This window comes from Varroa jacobsoni, unplaced genomic scaffold, assembly GCF_002532875.2.
Source record: "Varroa jacobsoni isolate VJ856 unplaced genomic scaffold, vjacob_1.0 scaffold_390, whole genome shotgun sequence".
NCBI classification, from domain to species: Eukaryota; Metazoa; Arthropoda; class Arachnida; order Mesostigmata; family Varroidae; genus Varroa; species Varroa jacobsoni.
In genome coordinates, this window is record NW_019213292.1 from 164,128 (window position 1) to 191,327 (window position 27,200).

Sequence of the window (27,200 nt, forward strand, 5' to 3'; positions counted from 1 at the left end):
TACATCGAATTACTACTTGCAAGTTAAAGTTTTTAGATCTAAGAGCTTCTTTAAATTAGTTTTTATCTAGCTAATTAATGGTGCCCGATTCGTTATCAAAAAGACGACCTTAACAAGTTCAACGTTCTAACCATTAATTCTTACATAATAATATTCTATACAGTAGTCGTAGCAACGGGATAGTTATTTGGCATATGCGAAAAAATTGATTTATAAGAATATGCTGTAACCGCCTATAACTAATTAGATCCGTAGATAACTAGGTAGTCTACGACTTTTTGGTCTAGATGATAGATGATGTTCTAGCTTCGTAGATAGCCATCTTGATAAAGCTTCGTCCTATATCTACTGAAACAGCTGATAATAATTACAGTTTACATAAAAATGTATTAGACGCATTCATTGAGAAACATGGTAGGTTAACAAAATTTAAAACAAAAGAGATTAATATGAATAGGCACATGCGTTGAAAGGTAACATTTTTTATTTGCGATTGCTAGCCTGTACTGCTAGCTTTATCAAACAATTGTATGTGACCCAGCCTTTATTTGAAGAGTACATATTTGTTTTGAAATTTACATAGCCTCTATATATCGTAGATGTGCCTGAACTTTAATAACAGGAAATATAGCAATATTTGATCACACTAATCAATTCCGAAACGGAAAAAGAGGAAAAAATGTCACGGATATTTTTAAAGTTGGATAGCTTAATATTACCGTTAGAGAAGGACAACCATAGAGATCCTAAAGCAGGCCGGTTCAAATTTTGAAAGTAATATAATTTAAACGTCTGGTTCACAATGACTCTATAGCTTTCTCTTCAGCTTGTGGTTGTGCACACATTTATGCAGAAAGTCTGACTCTCACTTATTAGCTCACTCACAAAAAGCAACATCTACTCTTAAAAACTTGTATATACGAAATCATTCAGGTTTCTTCAATTATAGTAGTCACTACCATATTCAAGTTCCAAAAAATTCTTTTTCACTAAAAGTATTAACAGTAATAGTATCTTGCAAAAAGTTCTTAGAACTAAACTGGCAGTCGGCCACGTTCTGATCGGCAGTATAAACTTCATAGATAGAGTCTTACCCTTCATTACTTTTATTTGTATTTTGATTCCAGCTAGAACTTGGCCGCCGCCATTTTTAACAGCTACTTGACGGATACACGGATGAAAACATCAATTTTTTTTATCGCTGCCTTTGTTCGGTGCCTTTCTAGGAACATATATCTCTTTTTTTTTCTCAGAAGTATATGGTGAAAAGTTCAAATATGGTAATTGTTACAAACACACCTCAACTCTGGATTGCAGCACTTTCTTTCGACACTCGGAGCAAGGTTATTTGGTCATATATTTAATTTCGATGACCAATCCTAACTTAGCGGTCAACCCATTTTCATTTCCAACGGACATAAAATATTTTTGCCTAAAAGAGTTCCCGCAGACGATCTATGACCATGAATCTAATCAAACAGATGCTTTTACCTGAACTCAAAATAGAGGTTACTGACTCTGTGCTACAGTTTTAGGTAAAATATGGGGTAGCAGGAGAGGCGCTCATCGGCATTGCCATTAATATTTAGAAGCCGACGTATATTTGCCTACTATTTAACGCATCCTTAAAGTAGTCTGAAGATTCGCCCATGCTGCTTATGAGAAATTGTTCCGATCGCAGCTGGAAGTGATTTCTGAATGGTGGTAGATCTCAGTTGACTTTACTTAAAAGGCTCACGTCCACGGGAATTTTGTACGCCGCTCCATCGAATGAAATTCCCATTGGTCCCTGATAATATCTGTTCAACCAGGACGCAAAATAACAAGATACCGTGTAAAAGGTTTTCATTATTAGGATTCATTAATCTATAGAGTCACTGCAAATCTCGACAATTCCAAATTCGTCTGCAGCACGTGTACTAGCATGTGAGTTATTTCGTAAGCAAAGTCTTTCTCAAGTTACCTCTTTTAACTGCGACAGCACAGGGAATCGTTCCTCCCTTGGTGTCTACCCTCATATTTAAGGAGTAAATTTTCTACATTATGAACGGCCTATACTAAATCTTTTGGTTAGTCGTGGATTCGAACGCAACCTGCCAAACTGGCCGGAACTATTGCTTGACTGTAAATTCCTGCCGGATTAGCCCCTTAATATTTAGTTTTCACTGTATGTCTCTTTATGTTACCACTTCATCCTATTAGTTCCTATAGTTAGACTGTGCGTACGAACCTCCAGAATAACGAAGATCCCCTTTTGAGGTGCCCCAGTTGGGAGAGATGTTTCCAACATTGTGTCCACCCTTCGTAGCGAGCTAGATGGGGGGGTCCACCAGCTTCAATGGGGGCGCCGCTTACGGTCATAACTGTACCGACAACCTGAAACGGATACGTAATCGAAGCGGCCAAAAAATTTGTCGTTCCCGTAATGTAACTCCGCACCTGAAAATATTTGTAAAAAAGAAGGAGACGCTTGTAACTAATAGCATTCAATCGAAGATTCAATTTTTTTCAAGATTTTTCCCACCCATAGTGGTCTTACTAAATCCTTATTAGTATACTTCATACAGCACTTTTTACAGCCAGTTCAGAGTTTTCAGTTTCCGGAGTGATATTACTGCGTACCGATGCCTCCTGTACAGCGTAATTATTGATGACGAAGGCGACACTTCCGGCTAACCAGATCCGAAGAATTTCACCGGTTAATCGAGGCATTAATCCGTTCCATAAACCTGATACTCCTTCATCCTTGATTATTTCACGGAACGAGCTTAATAACTGAAATTTTATGAGAACGGTAATTTTATATTTTAGCATAATAAAAAAAAGAGTAATCATATAAGATACTTATCACATGTAAACTGCGCATCCGTAATATTAAACATCGTACCACTACTAATTACGACTGCTGCGTGGGCTGTTAGGATCGACGTAAGAACGAGACATAACTGACCGAGGTATATTTGAGCTCCCCACCGATAAACTGAGCCATCATTCGACAAGAGATGACGTAGAATGGTTGCGATAAAATAGTTGCTACGGTGCGGGCAACCATTTGCTGTGACGTTCGTTGAATAAAATTCATTATTTTTACGTCTTCTGCATTAAGTTCCTGATCTTCCTCAAATGTTGGGACTGGCGGCATGGCTGCTGTCATCTGTGGAGTGGTAAAGCAATTACGACACGATTAAAGAAAAGTTAAGAAACATTCAAGGATTTCTTATGCTAGAAAATAACATAACACTGGAGTAATTCAGAAACATACACAGGTAGAATAAATATACTTACAATGCAGTCATATTATCTGTTCATCATTACAGAAGGTATTTACAGGGTTAGCCGAAGGTCTCCGAATAATTTAGAAATTTCATTCTTATTTCAAATCTGCCAAATTATTATTACAACGTTGTTGCAATATTGAACATTGTACATTACACTTGCATCATAGACACCTTAAGGTCATGTCTATACTCCTATGACACAGCATACTCTGATATAAGTCAGTAAAATCCTTTGAATGATCACAGTAGTCATTATTACAGCTATTGCACTTTAGACATACTAATGTTATGGAATTATAAAATAGTATGATAGGAATATAGAAACGGCGTTCGGATCAAATGTGTTACTCACTTAAATACTCAATTTGCATATCTTCTGCTATTTTAACAGACGAAGAATGAAGACTAGCAGATTTTTGGATCTGATATTCGGGTTACTCTGTAATTATATTTTTGGTCGCTATAGAAGCTGTAGACGCTTATTGATGGAAGGTCCATTGAACATAGTGTTATATATACGCACGTGAATCATAACGACGTTCTGCGTGAAGTTCCCGCAGAGGCTTGCACCAAAGCCTCGATATAATCCAAAAAAGCCATCCACACTCCGAATGTACCTGTCACACACAAAGTAAACAGAACAGTCATGAATAATAGTTAGTCTCAACGACTTTTTTGGAAATCTCGGCGAAAAAGAATTTTTATCGAAACAGGAAAAGGTAGTTCTATAAAATGTAAAAGTTACCGTTCTATTCCATAGTAGTGCATAAAATACGTTATACTCTAGAAGCACTACGTCACTGTGAAATAAAAGTGAGAGAAGTAAATATTCGTGTGGAAGATTTGCAGTCAAGAGCCTACTTTGGCAAACAAATATGGCTTGTTGTATAATAACAGGTTAACTTCAGTAAATTAGGTTTCGAGTACTTTAACATTGCAAATCTAGATTCTAAAACCGGCTGTAGATTAAGAATTGATATCACATGCGAGCATAAAGTGCAACGAATAACTTTAAAAAAAACATACGCACCAAAACAACCGGTATAGCAAATAGAAACTCAATATTCGTTTCAGTTCTATATCTGTTTGACTCCGGAATGCTAGTAAAATTGATAAAATGTGTCAAGTGCTTGATTCTTTTCTGTTTTCGAAAGTACAATCCAAACTATTGAAGAAAAGCTGAAATACTATACCCCATATAGGTGAACACTGAGGGAAGCCTTAGGGCAGGCTTTCCGAAAAGGCGGCGAGTCGGCACGGGTTCGATTGGTTCGTAACCAAGTTGTATAAGAACTCTGACATAATCTAACGGGTGTATTACTGCACCCATTACACACTTGCCAGCAACTGCGTACCTACCAAAAGAGATAATTGTTTAACACGTGATGACACAATGTCGTGCTGAAAATGAGAGCCTATTAAAATCGTAAAATCAAACCCAGCATTGATCTAGTAAAAAATAAAAAAACGCTGACTAAATTTTCCTTTCTGTATAGTAAAAGATTACGCTCCAAACTAATTTGACGTCGATCCTAAGGAATATATTTCAATCCCGTAAACGCCACCTTCGCTGAAAGGTAACACTAACTAGAATCTATATCTCAATACAATGCAAAATTTTAGCTCTTTTTTTCTATAGTGTCAGTTACGCTAGATAAAAATTAAAACAAGCAAGCTTTATAAATAAATCGGTACAGTGAAGTTTAGTTTACCATGGAGGTGACTGGTGGTCGTCATCTTCTTTTTTACGTCGCTGCTCAAGATCCTCTATATGCGACATAATTACGCTATCTGCAATGCAATGACGTGGATAACTGTTAAGGCTCCTCAGCAGAGAAAATTAAACAAATCTGAAATAAAAGTTTAAAATTAAAGTAGGTAATTTCTACTCAAATTGGCAGGTTTTCTGAAAATTGGAATGCTAATAAATTGCTTTGACTAGTAATATATCGAGGTTGAAAACCAAGTGTGGTTTGTCTGAGCCTGTTAGTTAGGTTTCCTGAAGCAGAAAGGGCCTTTACGTTTTTTTTTTCGTAATAAAGAAGTAACAGTTCAGTTGATCTACGGTGATGGTAACCGAACTGCTTAAAACTGTAATCTTTTAAAAACGGACCTCACGGTCAGACTGAAATTCGTGCTTAAGGGAGCGCTCGTTGTGATCCTCTTTGTCCCAGTACTGCTCATACTCGTTAATGCTACTCTTAGTTGGTACTACCATAGTATGAATGCAATAATTCAGCAGATATTAATAAACACCGACAGTTCAACTTAACATTAATCGGATGAGATTATCAGCTTTATGTAACGCTTTAAAAGCTCTAAATTATTGCTTCGATACAATTAAACAATGCCGATAGTTGGAGTTCAACTCCGACATTGCCCTGGTCAAATTTCATCTTCAGGTACAATACAGTCCTTCATTTTTCTAGAGGAATACATGTACAGTATAATGTAATTCTTAGCTGTATATAAATGTTAAAGCACATTAGGAACATTTTTGTTATGTCAATTAACCAGATTAATCAGGATGGTCTGACTTTTCACTTCCATTTCTCGAATTATTTGTCAAATACTGTTCAGCTAGTATAGTTTCGCCATTCTAGTCCTATGTTATGTTTTGAAATTGGCCTGTGTCATCATAAATCATGGGAAGATTACATGTATCACTGATTACATTACGACGCACTGAGGTTTTAGTGCTTTTAGTAACTTTATTTTCACAAAGTGTGAGGAGTCGCAGTTGTATGTGTCGTTGACTCCTAATCTTTTTCGATAGTTCTGTTCCATATATTTTCTCATATGTACGGTTGCCCCACCTTATAAGTATATTTGCGTAACAAAAACAAAACCCAATGAACGTTACCGACTACCTCTCCTCTCAAATTAAGTAACGTTTGCGGTAGAGGAACTGGTCGTCTCCTCGATGAACTATCCATTTGAAATTAATCGGGCAGAACTACAACAGCCTCTGTTGCTTAGCAGATAGTGAACTCTAGTAAGAGTCTACTAAATTAAATAGTTAAAAATGCATTTCTCATGTCAAACATTAGTTTGATTTGAATGAGAAGGAAAACAGATTTGTTACTTAAAAAGCAATCAGTAGCGAGTTACAAAATAGATGCTTTGAGCGACTGAGATCTTGAGCATCGAAACCGGCCTTTGCCATTCAAAAAACACGTTTGTTCTAACGTATAGCTTAAGGACAAATATATTAACTTTCGAGAGAGACTAACATGATAGTAGAAATTACAGTTGAACCACGTAAAGCACATACTATTTTGGATTGAAGGAATGGATGAAGGATTTTGCGTCCGGAACTGCCGTTAGGCCTTCCAGCATTATAATACAATTACATTATAATAACAATTTTTATATATGGAATCAATGCAAACCGACGTACAGTTTATAGGTGATCTTTAAACGTTTACTAGTTTTTATGTAGTACAATGCGGTTCTGCGTTACAAAATAAGCTATATACGTACTTGACGATTTACAAACTCTCATTTTAGAGATTACGATGAATAATCAGACGCTGGTTACTTATGAGCCCTCTCAAAGAAGATCTACTGCAAGCATCCGAAGTACTAACAAGCAGCTAAAGCGAAACCTTAGTTACAGACGATCTTACGCGGTACAAATGTCACACAAAGGAAAAACATGGAAATAACAACAGTAACAATTATCTTCGATTGGCATTGCACACTGCATTTTACAATTGCTGTTAATTGCAGCAAATGGGAATGCTATTTTTGATGCGTACAGTCACTTTTATTACAGTCACGATTTGACTGTTCTTCTGAATACACAGAAGACAAGTCGTCTGTCATATTTGCTTGCGCTGACGTTTACGTTGTTCTTTTTTTAGAGAATTTGGTCAGGTACCGACTGTATAAAGACAGCATGCTTTTTGCGCCCTCCTCAAGCAACTATAATTTCAAATGTCCGCAAGACTGTAATGAGAGGCAATGACTATTGGACATAGAAATCTTATCTGAAAATATTTTAGAATAACTGCTGATTAACGGATATGTTATTAACTGTGATAAAATAAACTACACAAAATACATGGAAATTACACAGTAAATGATATGTATGCAAATTACGTACAGACTAAGCATTAAATTGTTTTGCAGTATTGCCACTATAGTGTATATAAATGCTTTGTTTATATTTATAACAAAAAAATCGTTCGTGTTTCGAGTCCAAATATGTACAAATATTTATGCATTTTATCGTTCTTAGCGATTGCTAACTGGATAGGTTGATTAATAGCAATTCGTCCTCTTCGGACAGCAGAGACCCTGTCAGCGCTTCCGATTGGTACTGTTACTGTTAACAATATAAACAAAATATTTTCTATTTCTTTCTCTTACCGTTGGGAAGTATTTGCTCTATAGTTATCAACCTGTCTTCAATTTTTGGGGACTACCTTGCGATGAGACTGCACTTCTCTTTGTGAACGACCTCATAACACAAAACAGCATTCACCAGTCAGTTGGCGTTCACTGACGCCGGCTGATCTGCTCACCACAGCACATTTGAATTGTGAGCGAAATCAAAAATACACAGATAATACGACTGGTAAACGTTTTCCTACTAGCTACTACAAATACGAGGATTTCTATTGTGTCCTAACTTACCACCAAACTGGGCTCGATCTCTCTTTATCTCGGTAGCGAAAGAGTAACCCAACGCGTGGATCCCCAAACGTCCGGAATGATTCAGTTCTGTTTACGGTTCGCTCAGCTGACGAACGGTTAACTAGATGAACGCATAGCGATAAAGAACTCGCTCTATTAAAATCTGTTTGTGAAATCGCGTTTTAACTTTTAAATGGCGGGCGATCCGCCGGTCACTCTGATCCTATATTCAGCTGGCAAGGAATGAGTGCCTGAGATAGTTATAATGCATATTTTCTGAGTTTTATGACCGGTACAGTCGTTCCGCATTGCTTTAGATGGACGAAGTGGAAATAATAAGATGTTGAGACTCAAGTTATGGATCTGCGTATGTTCTGCTAAATTAACGGGTAAAGCAGGTGTGCGGTTGCGTAATCAATTGTAGAAATAAATTTTACCGAATCCTCTAGATGGCCAAAGCTTCAAGTAGCCTTAGACAATGACTCATAAATTAAGGGAAAAACCTGCGCATCAATTTTTTGTTTCTGTCGTCATTACGTTTTTCGTACATCATTAGGTCACGTTAATTCTCAAGTAGCTAATTCGAACATTAAATAACCCAAAGCACAAACATTCTCATGTCCTTCCAGGAGTGGATTTCAAAAGAAAAGTATGCAGTATTAGGCCTCACGATGACGCAACGCTGTTTTACTTAAAACAGATTAAACAAACTATATTTAAGTATGCATCGTCTTACTAAATAGGTACTAAGTGTATTTACAGTGATCAAGCAATTATATATCATGACAATACTTTTTTCGACTCTTTGCACGATCGCAACGTTTCGCGGGTTGATTTTTTTGTTTTTATTTTAGTAAATATCGGAAGAAAAACATGGGTAAAAGATTACCTCAGGTCCATCAGTTGTGTATGATTCGAGCGGATTTGCAAGCGCCCAAGGCCGGAAGCTGTAGTGATTTGAAAATAAGTAACAAATGCAAAGTTGAAAGCACATGCTTCCCTTCTGGTAGTTTTATACGATTTAGAGCCATTAGAATCTCGTAGCCGAAGCTTTCGAATAAATCTTGGAATTTTTTTTTATTGATTTTAACTGCAACTGAAGGCTCTGAAAGGATGCCTAGTTAGAGATACCTAGAAATAGAACACAGGGTCAGACTATAAAATGTCATAGTACTGCTTTCATTGCCCAACTACAAAATAATATTGTTCAATGCGTTCGATATGTTTCGAAGTCAACAATATATTTACTATGTAGAATTCGTACCTGAGAAATATTGTAATCTTTGTATGTGGCCATCCTAACGAGAAGCTTTTTATTTTTATTGCTCACCGAACTGTTAGATAGTATGGTTACATTAATCAAGTACGCAAATTGGTTTTTCTATCGATTTCTTAAAGGCTTTTAGGTGTATCTACAATTGTAAGCCAGTTACTCAAGCATTTTAAGACTGTCAGCATTAAATTAAAGTTTTTATTCAGAACGAATAAATATAGACTTGTACTTTATTTTTGTTTGGCTTACATCAATACCTGAGGCTCAAATCTGAACAAAAGTCAGATTTACATATCAGACGGTTATTGTTTTCAAATGATTGAAATTACCAACTGAATCGATTATTCATGATGTTATATATATTCAATATTATCAATGCTGAAAATATTGGCTATATAATTTCATTTCAGAAATGCTACAAAGGGACCATAAAAGTAAGGTTTATTCTATCGCGTTCCATTTCAGATCTGATAGATGGCAAACACAACGGATATTTTTACTTGCTTTGTGTATTTGCATATAAACTTATTAACAGTAAATATTAAAAAAAAAAAAAAAAAAACACAAATTACCTTTTACGAATAATTCAAGTCAACCAAAAAATCTAACCTTGAATTTGCTAAGAGTATACATATACATTTGTGTAACGTAATGATTAGAATGTGCGTGTTACAAAGTTGCTAAAATTATTCATATTACATCTCCATATTAGGGTCATACATTTTTTTTACATATATTAACTGAAATCGGTAGGTGGATGATAGAAAAACGTGTCCAACAAAAAGTAAACAATCGGTTAATACACGACAACGCAGTGTCTATTTATCCCTAGATATTCACGAAGAAATTTCGTCTAGCATAAAACTATTATCAATGAAAGTAATATGGGCCAAAGACAATGTCAACAACTATTGTATAGATCATTACCTGTTTAACCGGCCGCATCGCTATCGTGTTATTGATTCGATCGTTTCTCTTCACTTGTCTAATCAAGTTTGTCATTGTTCAGGGAAATATTATGGTTTCTCACGTAAAATGATGAAGGCTTCATGATAAACCAGCGAGAGAGTGATTGGAAGCTAATGTGAAAAGCCGTATTGCTTGTGTAGCATAATGGGTTAAAACTGAATCATAATAGTAATCGAAACCGTAACCGCTAGGTCTCGTAATAGAGTTTATATTGGATTAATGTCTAAGAGGTAATGTTATATAAATATCATAATAAGAAAAAAGTTATATTATCTGTCCAAGAGTTTAATGAAAGCATTTTTCGGGCAAAACTTTGCTCTCTTGACGAAATAAGGTCATTGTTAGGACGACATTGTGACGCTGTATTTATCGCCGTTTGCCCTTCTTGCTACTCTGCAAAACTAGGACATTTATACAACTTCTGCAAGCTGTCGTTTCCAGAATTATACGCGCTATGTCTAAGCTGGCTATTTACCGTCTAAGCCTGCTCTACTTACTAAGGCTATCGTTAAGCCGCTAAAGATATCTTCGCGCGCAGATTCAATCGACAATCCATAAAGTGTTAAGTGGTGCAAATTTTACTGAATGATTTCATCAAAAGCTTTCGTAAAAAAAAAAAGGGAAATGCAATAAAGTGTTCGCCTATTATTTATACAATTGAGCCACTCTAAGGCCATTTAGTGGCGTGATTGTGAATCTCCGTTTTGTAAGGCGCACAATCTTCATCTGGGACCCGGCAACGGTTCTTACCTGCTACGGTTCATTGTTATTACTATTATATTAGAAGTGGAATGGACAGCATTTTATTGGCTACCGCTAAGAAATGGCGGCGTTTTCCAGGCCGCTGATGTCAAGGGTCCGCTGCCACATCGGAGAGCAGGATAACCTTGCCCTTAGGTTTATTCTATCATGTAGCCTCGTTTACTAGATATATTCGGGCCATACACGAACCTTTGCTGACTGTTTTGACTTTTATGCATTTTGTCTATGCATTATATTAGAAACCTTTCTACCATATGCAAATTAGGGTCCTTTTGGTACGGGGATCTGGCTTAGACGTACTTTCTGAAGTCCTCCAATCGCTTCCTCGTTTTCTATAAACATAACGGCTACTCTTTCAGTCACCTTTAGAAACCTATCTGCGTAAAAACCTGCCATTACAGCTTCGTATTACCTTTTCGCGCGTGAGATGTTGGGAGTTAATCAGATGCAATGCCTCCTCGTGCCTTCCAATAACCTTGTACCGATCTTCTCAGATATGGAGTTTAGCTCGCACATGGACAAATATTGCGGGCTACTGCCAGCGAAAGGCAAAGGAGAGAGGTGCCATAAACTCAAGACGAGAAGAACGGTCTTCATTGCTCACTCAAATTATTTTCGATCAGTATACAAGATGTAGTATACAATGTCACTGAAGCTACATCCAAATAAATTTGCAAAAAATAGTTATATCATTTCCATCTGTTTAGTCTAGGACCTATGAAATTAACGCTAAAGTGCTCTGCATTCATTTTATGCAGAACTATGGATCAATGAGAAAACCTTTTTAAGTGGCGGAAATTGTCCATTGACGCGCACACTTAGTAGTAAACAATACTCGAAAAAAAAAAAAAAAAAAAACCCGCTGTTTCACTCGATGGAGCACGTAGTTATATAAGCATCATGACTCGATCCAATGAATGAGCATAATGTACTACCTCTACAACGTGACTTTATTTTACGGAAAAGTTTAATGTAGTGATTATATTATCAAATGAAACCGGCGAACAAAAGCGATGGATGACGTCTTCCTCGGGCCACAATAATATGGAGCATCAGAAGTACTGACTGAACTGACCGATACCGCTTAGCGTGAAATTGACGTTATAGCTAGCCAATGCCTAGCATCACTACGCGCGGTACTGATCTTGACGCACAAGAACAACCATGTGCGCACATAAGACTCTGGTGGTTACCGATAACACAAGGCATATATATATAATGTCTACGTTTACTAATAGTACATATTTGTCATTGAGTACAGTTGCATCTACAGGAAGTGCGCAAACCTAATCTAACGGTTAGGTTTGCGTACTTCCTTTAGCTGCGATAGTTGTCTAGACCGAATAGTTCTTTCGCAATTAATCACCTCGGGTAAACATGTTTTTCAGGTAGTTTACTCTTCACGTTACCATATTATTTTCATCAGATATCGACATTTTTAAATATGAGGTAGTTTTCGAGAAAAAAGAAAGTAGTGAACGATTTAAATATTATTCTCCTTCTCGGTGGGACAATAAGAACATTTTTGGCCATAATATCATTACGGGATTTGGATACTTTCTTTTAAAGTACTACATTTTTCCATTAGTAGTGCCCCTACTAGTTAAGACAGTTTAAGAGTATGAAGTACAAACAAGCATACATGTACAACGAAACGCAATTGAGCTTCTATAGAAACATCTTTAGAATCCTTGTTGTGTGGAATAACGTTACTATATTACCTGAATTAACTGAAGCTGATTCCTCAAGATGGTGTAGGTAATGGTATTAAACAATATGACACGTATGTTCCAGTTACGTAATAGTGATTTGTAAAAACTGAAATTAAAGTCTATTAAAGCTACTACGGGTCTAGTAAAGCCACATTAAGGCAACATTTCGAGATACATCTTTCGTTATTTCGAGAACCAGCTATTCTATTTACATGTGGCTAAATAGAAAATGTATTGTTCTATAGATTAGAACTTTCGATCATTTCAACGGCTACGTTTGTTGGATCTAATCACACGCACTCAGCAATGGGTAGTAGCAGCTTAAATAAGATTCGATCCGAGCAGTACAGCAAAATTGTGATTGCTCACAAATCTAAATCTCTACTAAATAGATATTACATTACTCATCTCTGGTCCTGTTCGGGAAAAAATTCTGCTGAAGTAAAAATAAATCGTGAATAGAAATGCGCCTTGCGCCTACAATGTGATAATCGCTTATGTTCAAAATATAGGTTAATAAACGTGTGCAATAATTTATTCTTTCATACGCTCAAAAGCTACGTTGCCGAAGCACGATAAAGGGGTGTCGTTCCTATGCATGAAAAAAAGAGACTCCATCCCGCCTTCTACGGAAAAAAATTGTTGTGCTAATTAATTACTCGAGATTTACAAAAATACCGCTTCCAGCAATATGGTACATCAGTACAGTAACAAGGTAAGGAAAATCGTAGATTTTCGTTCACTGGAATGTTTTCACCGTGATTTTTCGTGTAGCTGCTTCTTCTTCAAGAAACACCTACCGAACAACACTATAAGAACTTCGAAACGTACACCCAATCATAAGGCTAAATCTAATTGTATGTATACAGATGAGTTTGACCTGTGAAAAAGCTTCCAAAAATGATCGATACGCTTTTAACCAACTGAATTCGATTTCACGGAAAAGTCATTCGTCTTCTTAAAACCCGATATCTTTAAAGGCAATATATCAACAGGCGTCTAAATCATTTAATAATTCAAAACAATCTGCATAAGCCAATAGTTTGCCCCAAGACTAAAATGGCCAACCTAAATTATACCCGAGCTTGTTTGTTGATATGTTCTGAATGCTCGCTTTCGTAAAATTTTAGCTAGGTAATTATTGAGCTAGTTTTGGATAAAGCCATACATCTAAAAGGACCGCCGACAGTTTAAAGAGTCACATTCAGATGAGTAATTTAATATGAGCCCATTAGTGATTGAGGGTTTTTTGCCGTTGAAAATCGTTGTACGCGCTCCACGCTGATACATACGCCGTATTCAGTTTGTTACTGGACGAAGGCTTCCGATGACTGCTCACGTTCGTTCGATACATCGCTCGCAGTCTTGGCGTCCCATTTATACGATATGATTATATTTCTTCTTAACGATTTCACCTACGATTATGGTTGGTGCTATTGGAGTTCTCATTGCTGACCGAGTCATCGCTGATTGAGGCTGTTAACGTGCTTGCTGTTCGTTTTCGGTTTTCCTATCAAATCTCCGTCGGTTGAGTTGGAGCAATTCCCGGTCGCACGTAATAGACACTGCCTACTCGCCGGTTCTCACCGGTCACGTAACGGCGCACTCGTTCTCTGTTTCGTAGGAAGACAGCCAATACAAGCGTGAACACAACTATGCACGAGCATAGCGCCACTACTGAAAAAAAAAACGGATACCGAACAAATAACAAATTTATAGGTAAATCGAAAGGGGGCCAAAAAAACCCTGAACTGGAAAATTGTGCTATTGGTATCTTAAAATGAAGGATTACCATATTGGGTCTCTTTATAGTGTATTCATTTCATAAAGATGCTTGTGTACCCTGTGATGTTTCTTTATATCTGGCAACTATAATGTTATATATACATATATACGTTCATCGCAAACCTGCGCAAATGATAATTTGATTCTGACATGGAATTTTTCAGCTTTCAGCTATCTAGAATAATCCGGCACTTTTATCGAGGACTGTATGTTTTATTGTTTAGCAATGAAGATGTAACTCGTTTGAATGACTGTTAACTGATAGATACGGTTGTTCCGATCGTTCTTTTCGTCCCGAATGGGGTTTGTGCGCTCGAGGATCCACCGACCCTCTGAGGTGCGAATACCGCAATCGAAACACTCACACATATCAGTTGAGAACAGGAGAATTATCCATGACGTCATGGCAGATTCAGCTGCTGGTTCCACTTCAACAGCGTTTTTGTTCATAAGCTTGGTTATTGCCGGACCTTTGTTGATGTATCTATCGTCTATTTGGTCTGCAGAAGTTGCGTCGTAAGCACCCATCGCCGGTAGCTCGTATATCCTGACAACACCGGTCAAATACTACGAACTAATTCTGAAATCAGGAAAAATTATACCTGTCATCTACGGTATATATCGTGTTACGGCTATATAGTGTATGTTATTAAAAATGAGTTCACTAAGAAGATCCACTTGGATCCTGCTGATCGAGCTAAAGCTTCACTCTTCATTTGCTCCAAAAGTTTGTAAACCACTCATCTTAGATTCAAAGTAATAATATTACTTCATGTCGAACTACCTAAAATTACAATATTAGTAATTGTCATAACGTTGCTTAGATTGTATTGAAACACTCAACAATAAATATTGCTAGATCTAATTTTAGGTAGGATGTAATAGTGATTGGAGCTTCAACGCGTATTATGAGCTCTGAGCTTTACTTAAAACCTAGATAACTTCCAAATACATTAAAAAAAAACTTATTTATTTCCGTAAATTGGCGAAATTGTGCGAGTATCATATATTCTGAACTGAAATGTGATGTTTAGCAAGTCAGTTAAATCGATGCTTTCCCTTACTCACCTAACTTGCCCGGGTAATTCTCTGGAGCCGCGGGGGTAATTCACAAGACCCAAAAAAATAGAATTCTTGACAATTATCCGAACAAAATTTTTGCATAAGGTGGCTTTTCTATTGAACAGCAAATTAATTTGCCTTTTGCAACCACTTATTTCAATAATAGGCAAATCGTTTACAAGGAATGACAGAAATTTACTCGTGTTCACATATACACCGCTTCTCACTCTCCTCGGGGACCCGAAGTCTCGTAGTTGCACATCACTAGCTTTTTATTGCGGTCTACCTCGTTACAGCAGCAGGTAGCAGTAGCGTTAACGACGCTGATGGCGACGCCACGCGCAATGCTACCGTACGGGATAGGTCTCTAGCACAGCCATAATAACTTATCGCTAGCGAAATTAGTTTTTACGCCTCTCTTGTTCTTGTCGCGGATTAAAGACAAAGAAAATGGCATCGACTCCGTGTTTGTACGTAGAGGCTTTGTTGTCTTTTACAGGTTACTCAAGGAACAGCTGAATCCATCTACCGCCGATCGCCGTTTAGCCCACGCCCCCAAACAACATTGTGCAAGCTCTAAGCGACTAATAACACATATGAAATAGAAATAGTAATGGGTGAACGACAATGTCATATGTCCATTGTTTGAGACTCCTGAAAAGCTGCATGAACTTTGTACGTAATTGTGCAAGCAAAAGACAACCTCAAGATCTCAGGTTATAGACTGTACCTAGGCAAATCCTGTAAAGAATGGCTCATTCATAAGAATATTTTTTTATAAGTATTTTGCCGTAGGTCAGTTTGCCTACTCGTGGCGGAGTAGACTGCTAAATTAAAGTGCTTTTTCGGATTACGTATAGAGCAATTAGACAACGAGCAACTAGAAAAGTTTTAATCCTTACAGGGCTATTTCTGTACCGTCAAATGATAAATATTGTTGTGTTTCAGTAGATTTTATCTTGTTAAGAGCAAATTTTGCTAACAAACAGCAAGCCTCAAATCTAGCTGTTTGCCCCGGTCGTGTGGAGCTTTTTTCAGAACTGCCGCAGCGGAATCTACTAAAGTTACATAATTATTCGTTACTACCGCCGACTCGATACTTGCTTTAATACAATCTTGACCCGTGTTCCAATAGACTGACAAAACTTGATTAATCTCAAGTTCAGAACTTAACCGTGTCTATTTTGAGTTAGCACGTTTGGTATGAGCGTATTTAAAGAGCGTAACCGCAGTTGTTTTGCGCTTTATATTAATTCTGGGAGATCCCGATATAGGTAGCCAGTTGTTGCCTGTTGAATCAGACAAGCATCACTTAATTACAACGCCTCTAATAGGCTGATCTCTCCGTCCTGTCTGGGTCGGTCTAGTAAAAGCATCGTACTTATGAATCATAAGTAGGGAAATTTTGAAACTTTCGGAGTGTGTGCTCTATTGCTTATTATAGGACTTATCTGCCCATCTCGCTATCTAGACGTAACTGAATGGCTCGCGATGATGACGTGGTATGACTACAAAGTCATTTAGAGGTATAGGCAAATATATTTAATTAATTGGACGGATTGGATTAAACGAACTTCAGAGCCTCCAAATACATAAAAATAATGTCAACTAGTAACTTTGGTTTCTTGCCCTCTCATATGATGATGCTCTCAGTTGGATTTAATAGCCCTACATTAGTTGGTAACATTATTATGGCATATTTAAAATGAAATAGTACTATAACCACGCCAAGGGATTGTTCGTTTCGCTCCAACGTCTTTTTAACATGTACGTGCATGAAATAATTTTCAAATTCAATTACTGTCGCTTTTACTTAAAAACTCTGATTTTTAGGAATTCGTTTGAGTCAGCCTAATGCTATCGTAAATTCTAGTTATGCTGAGTTTGCTGCGGGTTGGAAATCATTAATTTTAAGCTTATAGAACGGATACAGATATGATTTAAGCAACATCTTACCTCTGGCAGGTGCGGTTTTTCAGCGTAATTACCAAAATGAAGGTAAGGCTCCGACAGCCTTACGAATCTGTTCGTCAATAAATCCACAGTGTGAAGTCAGCTACGGATTGTATAACATACAATACATACAGTACATAAACAGCAGTCTATCGTATTTTACTAGAAAGAGCATCGACGAACAATGTACGATACTTTTTGTATTCAATAAAGCCTTCGATCTTTCCTCACATGCTCTTCATTGAAGTTAAGATATATGAGAGTCGCTTTGGAATGGTGGAATGCTACAAGAGGAACAAAGAGCGTATAGGTCGCTTGTGGTTTTTGCAAAGCAATACATTCGTCTGGGATCATTAGCTAGACAAGTTGAAAGACATTAACTAGGTAAGGGCTAATTTCATAAATTTAAGATAAGCCTGCTTAACATTGCTATAGGTATCAAGTTGCCGTCGGCCAATTTGACCATTTTCAGAACATCAGGAATAGATACATAAGAAAAGTAGGCAACTTTAGCGTTCAATAAGATGCGAGCTGAAAAGGCCAAACAGGATACTTCGGTGTAAACCTACGCCCACCGGGTTACTCTGACATAATTATTTTCATTAATGCGCTTTGAAAAAGCGCACTATTGTACAGTGCTACTGTGGGGTTACCGTTTCAGAACTAGCCTAAATACTTTAAAACCATCGTTAGAGATTACATCAGGGGATTAGTTCCCCAACACGAGTACCTTGTGTACTCCGAGTATCTGAACATAGTTTCGTCGGTGCAGTGGCTTGGACAAATAAACCCTCGGTTAACAAGGACAAGAATTGCTGGTCGAAACTCTGTGAACTACACAACGTACGCGATAAAATAAAAGTAAAATAATTTGTTATCTGTACACTTCACAAGGTTCGTAGGTGCATAATTGTTGAACCATAATAGAAACTTTAATTTTTAGCGGGACCATCGATGCGAAATTCATCACTTCTTCTTGTTTATTTGAAAAGAGGAGGCGAAGGCAGGCTTCCTAGCAAAATTTCAATGCAATCAATCTTGTGGTGAGCGCAAAAAGATAAAGCTTTATCTTTTGCGTTTCGTAGAATTTGTTCGCATGCGCGGAGGTTTTGTCGTTCTTATTAGAATGTCAGACAACTGCTCTACCATTCTTTAACATCTGAGTGCGACTGACTAACGAGTAGCCCTAGTGAAGAAGCTGATGTTAGCTCTCGTTCTTCAAAATGGTGTCCTCATTTTTTTTTTTTTCGTTTCATGGCCAGCGAATAGGCTTGAATAACAGTAGATATTGTTGCAGTTGTAGCCTCGTCCGCGCATTGACATTATGCGTACGCAATGTGTACACAGCTTGTATGTACACACAATAACTAGCAGTGGGAGTAGCCAATCTAATGTACAGAAGCCACAGCGATTCATATGAGTGGGCGTCGTACAAGAAGACGAGAAGGCATTTGCAGGAGGCAGCAGACTGATGAACGAACACCAGGAACAAACAACTTCAGAAGAGAAAAAAGTCAACGGGCGAGCCCGACTGAAGGCAATCGATCGGGCCGGATCGCTGTGGACTGAGGAAACTTCGTGCACTTCGGTTCAATGAACACTGCGAGCGAACGAAAGGCGACAGCAACCATCGCTCATAGACACAGCGGTAGCGCGAGCGGAGACCCGCGCGTTTACGTGACCCAGTCCGTCAGTCAGTGTCTTTTGCAGCAACAAAGAACGTCATTTAGCTAACTCTGTGTGGGACTACAGACGGCAGAACGGCGCCGGCAGAAAATTCATGACGAAAAAGATGGACAAAGGTACAGTTAAAGGTCCGTTTTACGACTCCGTCCATCCACTGTCATAGCCGCAAAGAGACGATAAAACTAGTAAATCGCAATACATATTACGGTATACATACGGTACATTATGTTTACAGAGTTCGTTTTACTACTTTCAGTTGTAAAATACACGAATGGTAATACAAGGCAGTTTGGCGCTAGTGGATTGAAAAAACCTTATGATACTTGGCTAACTTAATAGTAGAAAACTGGACATCCGGGAAAATCTTGTGAGGAGGTGGAGGCAGCTGTTGGAAGACCATTAGTGTCACTGCATGCAATCACTTTTATCACTATGGCTGTTGGCTTTGAAACGGTGGTGGTATTAAGCCCGGGCCACGTGGGGAATCTTTCTCATACTCTTTTGCACGCTTCTCTAGTGGAAGAACTTTAATAATAATGTGTGTGTGTGTCGACTCTCACTCATAGTATAACAGTCAGGATAGATAAAAGCTACAATGTCATATTAACACATCGCTTATATATATATAAGTATAGTAAATAGTATAAATCAGATTTGAACCGGTATACTTTTGCGTTATATTAAAATATTCATCTTGTTACACTATGTAGTAATTTTTAAGCTGAATATTCAGTCACCTTCCAGTTAGGTTTATTCAGAGAAACCTGATTAATCATCTTCTATGTGTATAATTTCAGGCTGTTTTTTTTGCACTTAGAAAGCCAACGACTGCTTAAAAGGACAGTTTCACTTGTTGAGACGTCGTCTACGTAGGGATAACAGTCCTTATCCTCTGTCGTCATTCTGTTTTGGATTAACTTATTGGTATTTTGAGTCCTAATTATCTCATTGCAGCTACCCACATACGTGTTGTTACGTTTTAACGATCCATAGGCGCGTCTTGTATTATCCTTGTAAACATAGGTATATTTGCCGTTGAAATACGTGCAATTGCTTTAAAACTGACAGTGACGTCATCGATACAATTTTTTTTAGTCAGTATGCATGTCATGGCGTGCCCGCTGTAACACCACGCATTGCATCAGCAAGATTAGTCGACATAGTATAGGATTTAAGATTCTGGTAAGTTCACCGTAATTTCTAGCCTGCTGGGGATAATGAACAGGTTCCGACTTCTATAGCTTTTCTACAGTCCAATAGTAAATAATGACTATGCAACGGTTACCCTAAATCGGGTCAACGACAATTTCTAATTTTGTTAATCATTGCCTCAGCAACGCACGACTACCTCGACCGCTTGTTACTATCAAAATCAATACAATGACGACCAATCCCACTCGATTCGAACGAACAATCAGTGAATATCATAGTGAGATGTAACGCGTGCCGACATCTACAGTGTGCTTGGTAACCGTCCTTCTCAACGGTAATCATCATCATCATCATCAACAACGTTAGCGGCACCAGCCCCGATAACAGCAGCAGCAATATGACTTGTCACGTCGAACTTCGTGTCACATACTCGCTCCGCGGCCAAACGAATAGCCGGCTACCGCTGGGCAGTTACTACCATCGCGTCACCTACTGCTACCACTTCAAGATAGAAAACGAATGGTATTAGCGGTAGTAAACCAACACTGATCTGTCTGAAGCAGCACCCGTCGGCCTATGTACCTCCACAGGTTTATCGCAAGCGTCAGTAGCAAACGATCTGCGAAGCTCACACTATTTCCGTGGTGTATAATAAACATTCGGGCCAACTTGAAGGATTACGCTTATCTATAGCTCCGTTGAGTGACGCTGTCTTTAAGGACTTCCAAGCATTGACGAACTACATGTAGTTCGACTCATTGTAATGATACGCTGCCACACAAAAGGACCAGGCTAGGACACACAGATACGCAGCTTTTACCATAGCTTCTAAAGAACATAAGCACAATGCCAATTTCTTACCGGCCAGATAAAACCCGCCCTATACTAATATCGCCGAACCTGTTTCGGATATCAAAGAATTCAGGATGCTGAAATCGAGATATTCGTAAAAAATATCGAAATTGGTAATAAAGAATATCCAGAACCTTCTATCATATATAATATGCGCTGGAAGTCTAACATACTTTGATCTAATCATATGACTATACTCTATACCTTTAAAAAACGCACCGAGAAGTTGGTTTTGTCTTCCAGTGTTTTCCTTCTAAAATTTCGTAATTATTCAATATTTGTTTTGATCTTACGTAAGCTTAGACGTACACAGTACAGGCTTTTTATACAAGTTGGGACAAGCAAATGAAATGAGGAACATAGCAAGTATTACAAAATGACGCAGACGCGGGGTTATTGGACTACGAGGAATTTCCGCGGCAATATCGAGCATGAGGTTTTTTGAGAATAGAACATTTAAAAGGTCTAGTCGTAAGAATGGTAATTGGTAAGGGCTCTTGGCTGTTCAGCGGCAAAGAGCAGCTGATTGGAAATCATCAATCTGTGAGAAGTCAGGAGAGTGGACTATAAGGATATATAACGTCAGAAGCGTCGAAGACTCTTGTCGACAGCCCACGGACTAACAGAGTTATAATAGATCCGCAGAGGGTGCCTATACCGTAGCTACTGCTATACAACGTTTGTATTTAGAGTGTTCCACCTCTCTACTATTTTACCTAAAACCCGCCAAATTGCGAACTAGGCTGAAAATAACAGAACACAGTACGGCTAAACGCGCGTGCGGTATTACGACTTCAAAGTTGCTAACTGACTTCGGTGCTATCCTTCCCATTTTTCATGGTTATTCTACAGAGTGTTAGATACTATAAAGGAAACAAAACATATCGCAACATCAAGCGATTTTCAGCAGGAACTTATACAATTACAGGTGAAATGGGAAACAGGAAATTAATAATTCCCTTTTTTTTTTGACGATAGCGGCTGTTTTCTTGGTCAGACGTCATCCGACTCGTAGATCATCTTTGACACTGTTGCTGAATTTCGTAAAAGTAAAGTTCACTTCGAAAAAATACACTCAGATTTCATCCTGACGTAATCAGGTAAACGTACGTCTACATAACCGCGTTCATAGAGCTGCATACCGAGAGATCATATCAGGCAATGAATTGTGATTCTATCGACAGGCACCAGGAAAACTGTGATTGACCTTATTATCCGGTGCAATCCAATCCAAATGCGTTCCAATTTACAAATAGCAACTAAAAAGAAGCCAGTTCACGCCCGGTTGGTTTAGAATCCGGAAAATTGCTGACGATTGAAAGGTCTTGTTATTCAAAATCCGCGATTTGTTTTAGGCTTCATCAGTGAGATGCGGTTATAATAACGCGGCACCAATCGTATATATGAATGACCGGCTTGAAAAACGTACAGTCCGTCGTTTCGTATGTGCACTGCGCAATTGGAAACGGGGTAAGTTTGCTTGCGTTACACCCCACTTCCTACTTCTCCTCCCTGGATAGCTATTAATTTTACTATTAGATAGAAGTCCGCTCCTCTAGAATAGCTGCGCTAAAGTCTCGAATCTTATGCATCTACCTGTGCATATTAGGTAGTTTTACCTAGTAATAAAAAAATTTTTTAGAAAATGCGGAAGATTCAATTAGATTTTAAATGACAACCTCAGACTGTGGTGGTTATTTTGATCTGGTCCGATAGCAGCGAAGCCTAATATAAATGATTACCATCTATCTAATTCAATCTTATATAAACATGAGGTTAAACAACGATAGTTGTTCTGGTAAGACTTTCTAAACCCGCTGTAATTAAATTATACTTAGGAGAGGTGTTTTTTTTTTGTTGAGCTGTACAAGAAGTGGTCGTATTGTACGATCGCGTTGTTGGTAACTAGTACCGTACGCTTTATCACCAAACGAGCGATTGTTACTTACAAAGACCTTGGTTTCTATATATGGGTCACCTGACCCATTTTTTCTAACGGGAAATTGCGCTTAGTTAACTTCTTGTTGTGTTATGGGGAATAGGATAATTGTTTCTACACAAGTTGTTCCACGATTGTAGTCCGATTCTAAAGTTGGGCGCTTTTCGACAGAAAATGACGCGTTGCTTCGAAGCCGTTGATGGTTCAACGGCTCCAATCATATCTCAGCGTTTGCGTTTTATCGAGTTCATTTGATCTGGGATCCCGTTGGCTTTGAAAGAGATCTCAACTTGATTTATATTAAACACACTTACTTATCTAGCATACTTAATCGATCTCTGAAAAAATTATTGTTTATATATGTAGCGTAGAATTTCGATAGCGTAAAATTCGATAACGACGTTATAACGTTATAAGACATGACCTCCGAGAAAAATTAAATTGATTACGACTGAAATGCGCCAAACTCGCATTCATTCAGATCTTATCGTTCTCTTCTTTTAGCCCGATATAAATCCAAAAGCATATTTTATCCCGTGCAGAAATAGTTGATACAGAGACATTTTTTTCGTATCTGATGATATGCATTCATCTACGTAATTTTTGCCGCAATTGTTTATTTGACGTAGGGAGGAAATTTAGTACGCGTTTGTTGTACTTGGGCCAATTGCAATGGAGCCTGAGCTTAGAGGTGCAAGATAAATACATAAAGGAAGTACACGATACGCGCCGTTAAGTCAACAGGTACATTTTATGTGCATCAACTAAACATTGTTGATTAGCAACAAAAAATGTTCAACAAATAAAATCGCTTTCCCGGCATAAGTATTCATGTTATAGATTTTTACCAGTCAACTTTTTCAGTGAACAAATGTATAGCTAAAACTGAATTTGTCCAGTAATTGGAGTAGATATTCTACGGAAGCCTCACGTAATTTTAACTTAATTAGTAATAATGCTCAATAATAAATGGTCGCTTTAGTCTATGGTAAATTAAGATCAGGCATCAAGACAAATAATGCATAGATTTGTCTAACAGGAAATACGTATCAGACTGGCCGGAAATACGTATTAAACAGGTCATCAAACAGCTATTTGTTTCGGGGCACGAGGGCAGTAGAAAAAAATTATGCCTAACGCAATGGAGTACATATAAAGCATTCATCTAGTGAGTCGCTATGATATCACGCATACATTGGGTACCATGAATTGATTTGACTGGCTGACTGGACGTGTAAGTGAGCTGCTCGTTTTTCGCGATTGTGTCTGCGATTGTACTGTTTCACCGATTCGCGGCTGAGCGTCATGTTGATCCTGCTAGTTTCTGTCTATATATTTACCGTCATCTCAGGTTGTTATTCTGCAGCTAAAGCTGCTGCCTCTCACGTAGCAATTATCGCAAAAGTGCGCAAGAAAGTCCCTGGCTGTCACCAGTCCGATTCATTAATGTAGAACCATTTTCAACGGGCAGATCAGCGACACGACCATCATCGAAAGACGTACCAAATGGTACCACGGATGTGGTGGCGGCTACGACGGCGGCAAGACGATCTTTATAAGGCAATGTGTACCGCAATTGGTACGATCCCTGTGTACAGCTTAAATGTACAAGGAGCTCCTGATACATCTAGTAAACTAAATACTGTACGTTGGTACCCGCGGCCAGTTCGGCCTTCGGTGGATCGAACCAATATGTTGATCGCGTTACGGTAGAGTCTAAAGAAGCAAACGCCGAAGTAGGCCAAAACTAGCAACGATCAAGCGTTCTCAATAAAGAGAATAAGGTCAATAATAATTCAATAGACAAGCTACAAGAAAGCACCGTGTCGTATAAGCCATGATGTTAACTGTATCGCAATTAATACTCACGCTGAGAGATTAGATTAAGAGCAAAAAGAGATAGGCAATGCAAACTGCTGGACCAACTCTGATACGCATGCATTGACTTTTGTTTCTGTAGATTCATTTAGAACAAACGTCGGTCTAATCTAAACTGCTAATTCTGTTCGTCATCCCTTGGACGGTGCAAAAATTACTCGTGTCAAACAGAGGAAGAATATACTCCACACATCCCTGGCTAAACTGAAGAATACTGATGGCGCAAAACCGCGTATACTTCAGTACAACATACTTCGCACCTCGGAAATAAGATGAAAGAAAAAAAAGATGGCGTAAAGTTTGAACTTTTTCATAGCTGACAGACAAATAAAGATCTTCATTGATTAAATCGCAGTACGAGAGTAAAGATCGTAAGCGTGCTGACTTTATAAAAACGCTCCAGGGGCATTGTCTGCATGGTCGAAAAAAGATTGTACGTGGTAATTTACTAGATTAAGTGTCGTAAACTATGCTACTATGAAATTTTTTCGAGTGGTCAGCTAGAAAGTGTTTATGCACCGCTGTAAGCTTCGCAGTTTGCTGAACGGCTTCTATATATTCCACTAACAATGCAGTCGGTCAAGAAATATAGAGTTTGTTTCATTTTACCAAGAAGAAATCGCATATCGTAAAAGCATGGAAAGGCAGTTCGCGGTAAAGATATAACTTCAACATAAAGCTTCACAATGTAGATTACCATATACAAACATAGACATTAATTAGGTGGCTCCAGACACACGACCAATAACGCGACGATGTCTGTTCTTTACGAAAGTGATTGCTCGATGGATGGAAGAGCACCCCAATCCAACGATTCGAATATCTAAACTGTACAAAAGTAGTTTCAGGTACTGCAATAAGATGATCCCAATATATACAACGATATAGGTGCATTTTTATTTTGTGGAAGAACTCTGTATAATAGGATAAGCAGGGTAGGCATGTTTAACATTACCGGCACTAACGTCAACAGACGTATAAAAAAATCCAAATGTGGCTGGCCACAGTTACTGTGGGTCTCGGAAAATTTCCTTCTGATTTAAAACGATTTCAGCAGTCAATAAGCATCAGTGGAACTCTTTTTCTAAGGGTATCTAGTAATAAATCAAGTTGTACTGAGAGAAACATCATACTAGAATATGAACATGTGTGTCTCCAGCATAAAAGTACAACTTACTACCTTACACACGTTATCAGTTCGGCCTTTCGTATGTAATTATAAATAAATAGAATTCACAGATTATTGAGTGGACTGTTCAGGATGATTACCGTAGATGATAACTGCTAATAGTTGACATCTCTTACCGGCTTTGTCTGCTGTCTATGTTTGCCTGCCATTATAGTGTATTCTAATTCATTGTGCATGAATCGGAGACTTACTTCAATTCTCTCAAAGTGCATATCGCGAGGTATCGTCACATCTGAGACATCTCCAGCAGTGTGTAGTAATTAATCTCGAAGTAACTTACCAATCGGGAGCGGAGATTTTAGCCATTTACTTGAGCGTGCCATATCCTAGATATTTTTGGGCCAACCAGATCAAATTCAATCTAACGTTGTCAAAATGAGGGTGTTAGATTCAAAAGGATTTTTCTGGTCAAACATAAACACTGTCAATCCCTTCTACTGACACCACCTCCTGCTACCATGTAACGATGTAAGTTAACCATATAATAGCTGTTTCAAGTACTCCACAGAACTCAGATAAAAATCAAGAAGCGAATGAGAACCTGTTCTGCAAATCGTCTTCGTATTAGTCGAAGCTGATCTTGTGACAACAGCGACCCGACGAGGGTCGACGCGCCGATGGCCTGTGAGAGACCACTTCTTGACGAGCAGCGAAATGACATGACAGAGTAGGAACATTATATTAGCATCTCACTTAACGCTACTCAGATTCGCACTTTTTATCTAAAACAATCACTACAGTAGGCTTTCAGGGCTCGTCAATATAAACGACGTCGATCGACCGCACTAGCTGCATAAGTACCTCATCGAGTAACTTCTGCAGCAGTTCTATAACTTCGTCCCCCTCTGAAACATCTCCAACAAACCCAAATAACGTTTTGGAGAACTTACATAGCGATATTTTGACGTTTCGAAGACTGTAACGTACTCTTGATTCAGCTGCGTAAAGCACACGGATTGGCTCCTATCAACTCTTCTTCGTTTAAATAGCAATAAATTGCTCGGAACTATTACAGAGTGTATCGATGCTTCGTTCTGGTGGGTGTCCGTCTACTCCCACTTCGCTCCGC

The 27,200-nt window shown here is 38.3% G+C and overlaps 2 protein-coding genes across 8 annotated transcripts; both read right to left on the bottom strand.

Moving 5' to 3' along the window:
- Window positions 1-466: 466 nt before the first annotated feature.
- On the bottom strand, window positions 467-8,032 carry LOC111260005 (mitochondrial carrier homolog 2). 3 transcript variants are annotated; one of them, XM_022832438.2, is made up of 8 exons: window positions 7,920-8,032; window positions 4,991-5,069; window positions 4,472-4,633; window positions 3,802-3,895; window positions 2,951-3,154; window positions 2,623-2,775; window positions 2,231-2,439; window positions 467-1,799 (listed from the first exon to the last, which is right to left on the bottom strand). In XM_022832438.2, exons 2-8 carry the CDS (start codon window positions 5,056-5,058, stop codon window positions 1,712-1,714), a joined length of 978 nt encoding a protein of 325 aa, XP_022688173.1. In that variant the 5' UTR covers window positions 5,059-5,069; window positions 7,920-8,032; the 3' UTR covers window positions 467-1,711. The 3 variants fall into 3 exon arrangements, with proteins under 3 accessions (XP_022688173.1, XP_022688172.1, XP_022688174.1); XM_022832437.2 differs by having other exon boundaries at window positions 4,991-5,128; window positions 7,920-8,027; XM_022832439.2 differs by lacking the exon at window positions 7,920-8,032 and adding an exon at window positions 7,653-7,779.
- A 3,820-nt stretch (window positions 8,033-11,852) lies between these two features.
- Window positions 11,853-27,177, bottom strand: LOC111259994 (uncharacterized). 5 transcript variants are annotated; one of them, XM_086968107.1, is made up of 4 exons: window positions 27,022-27,170; window positions 26,673-26,766; window positions 14,786-15,000; window positions 11,853-14,312 (listed from the first exon to the last, which is right to left on the bottom strand). In XM_086968107.1, the coding sequence occupies exons 3-4, from the start codon at window positions 14,946-14,948 to the stop codon at window positions 14,149-14,151; spliced, it is 327 nt and encodes a 108-aa protein (XP_086824233.1). In that variant the 5' UTR covers window positions 14,949-15,000; window positions 26,673-26,766; window positions 27,022-27,170; the 3' UTR covers window positions 11,853-14,148. The 5 variants fall into 5 exon arrangements, with proteins under 5 accessions (XP_086824233.1, XP_086824235.1, XP_086824231.1 ...); XM_086968109.1 differs by lacking the exon at window positions 26,673-26,766 and having other exon boundaries at window positions 11,853-14,309; window positions 27,022-27,177; XM_086968105.1 differs by lacking the exon at window positions 26,673-26,766 and having other exon boundaries at window positions 27,022-27,174.
- Between the last annotated feature and the right edge of the window lie 23 nt (window positions 27,178-27,200).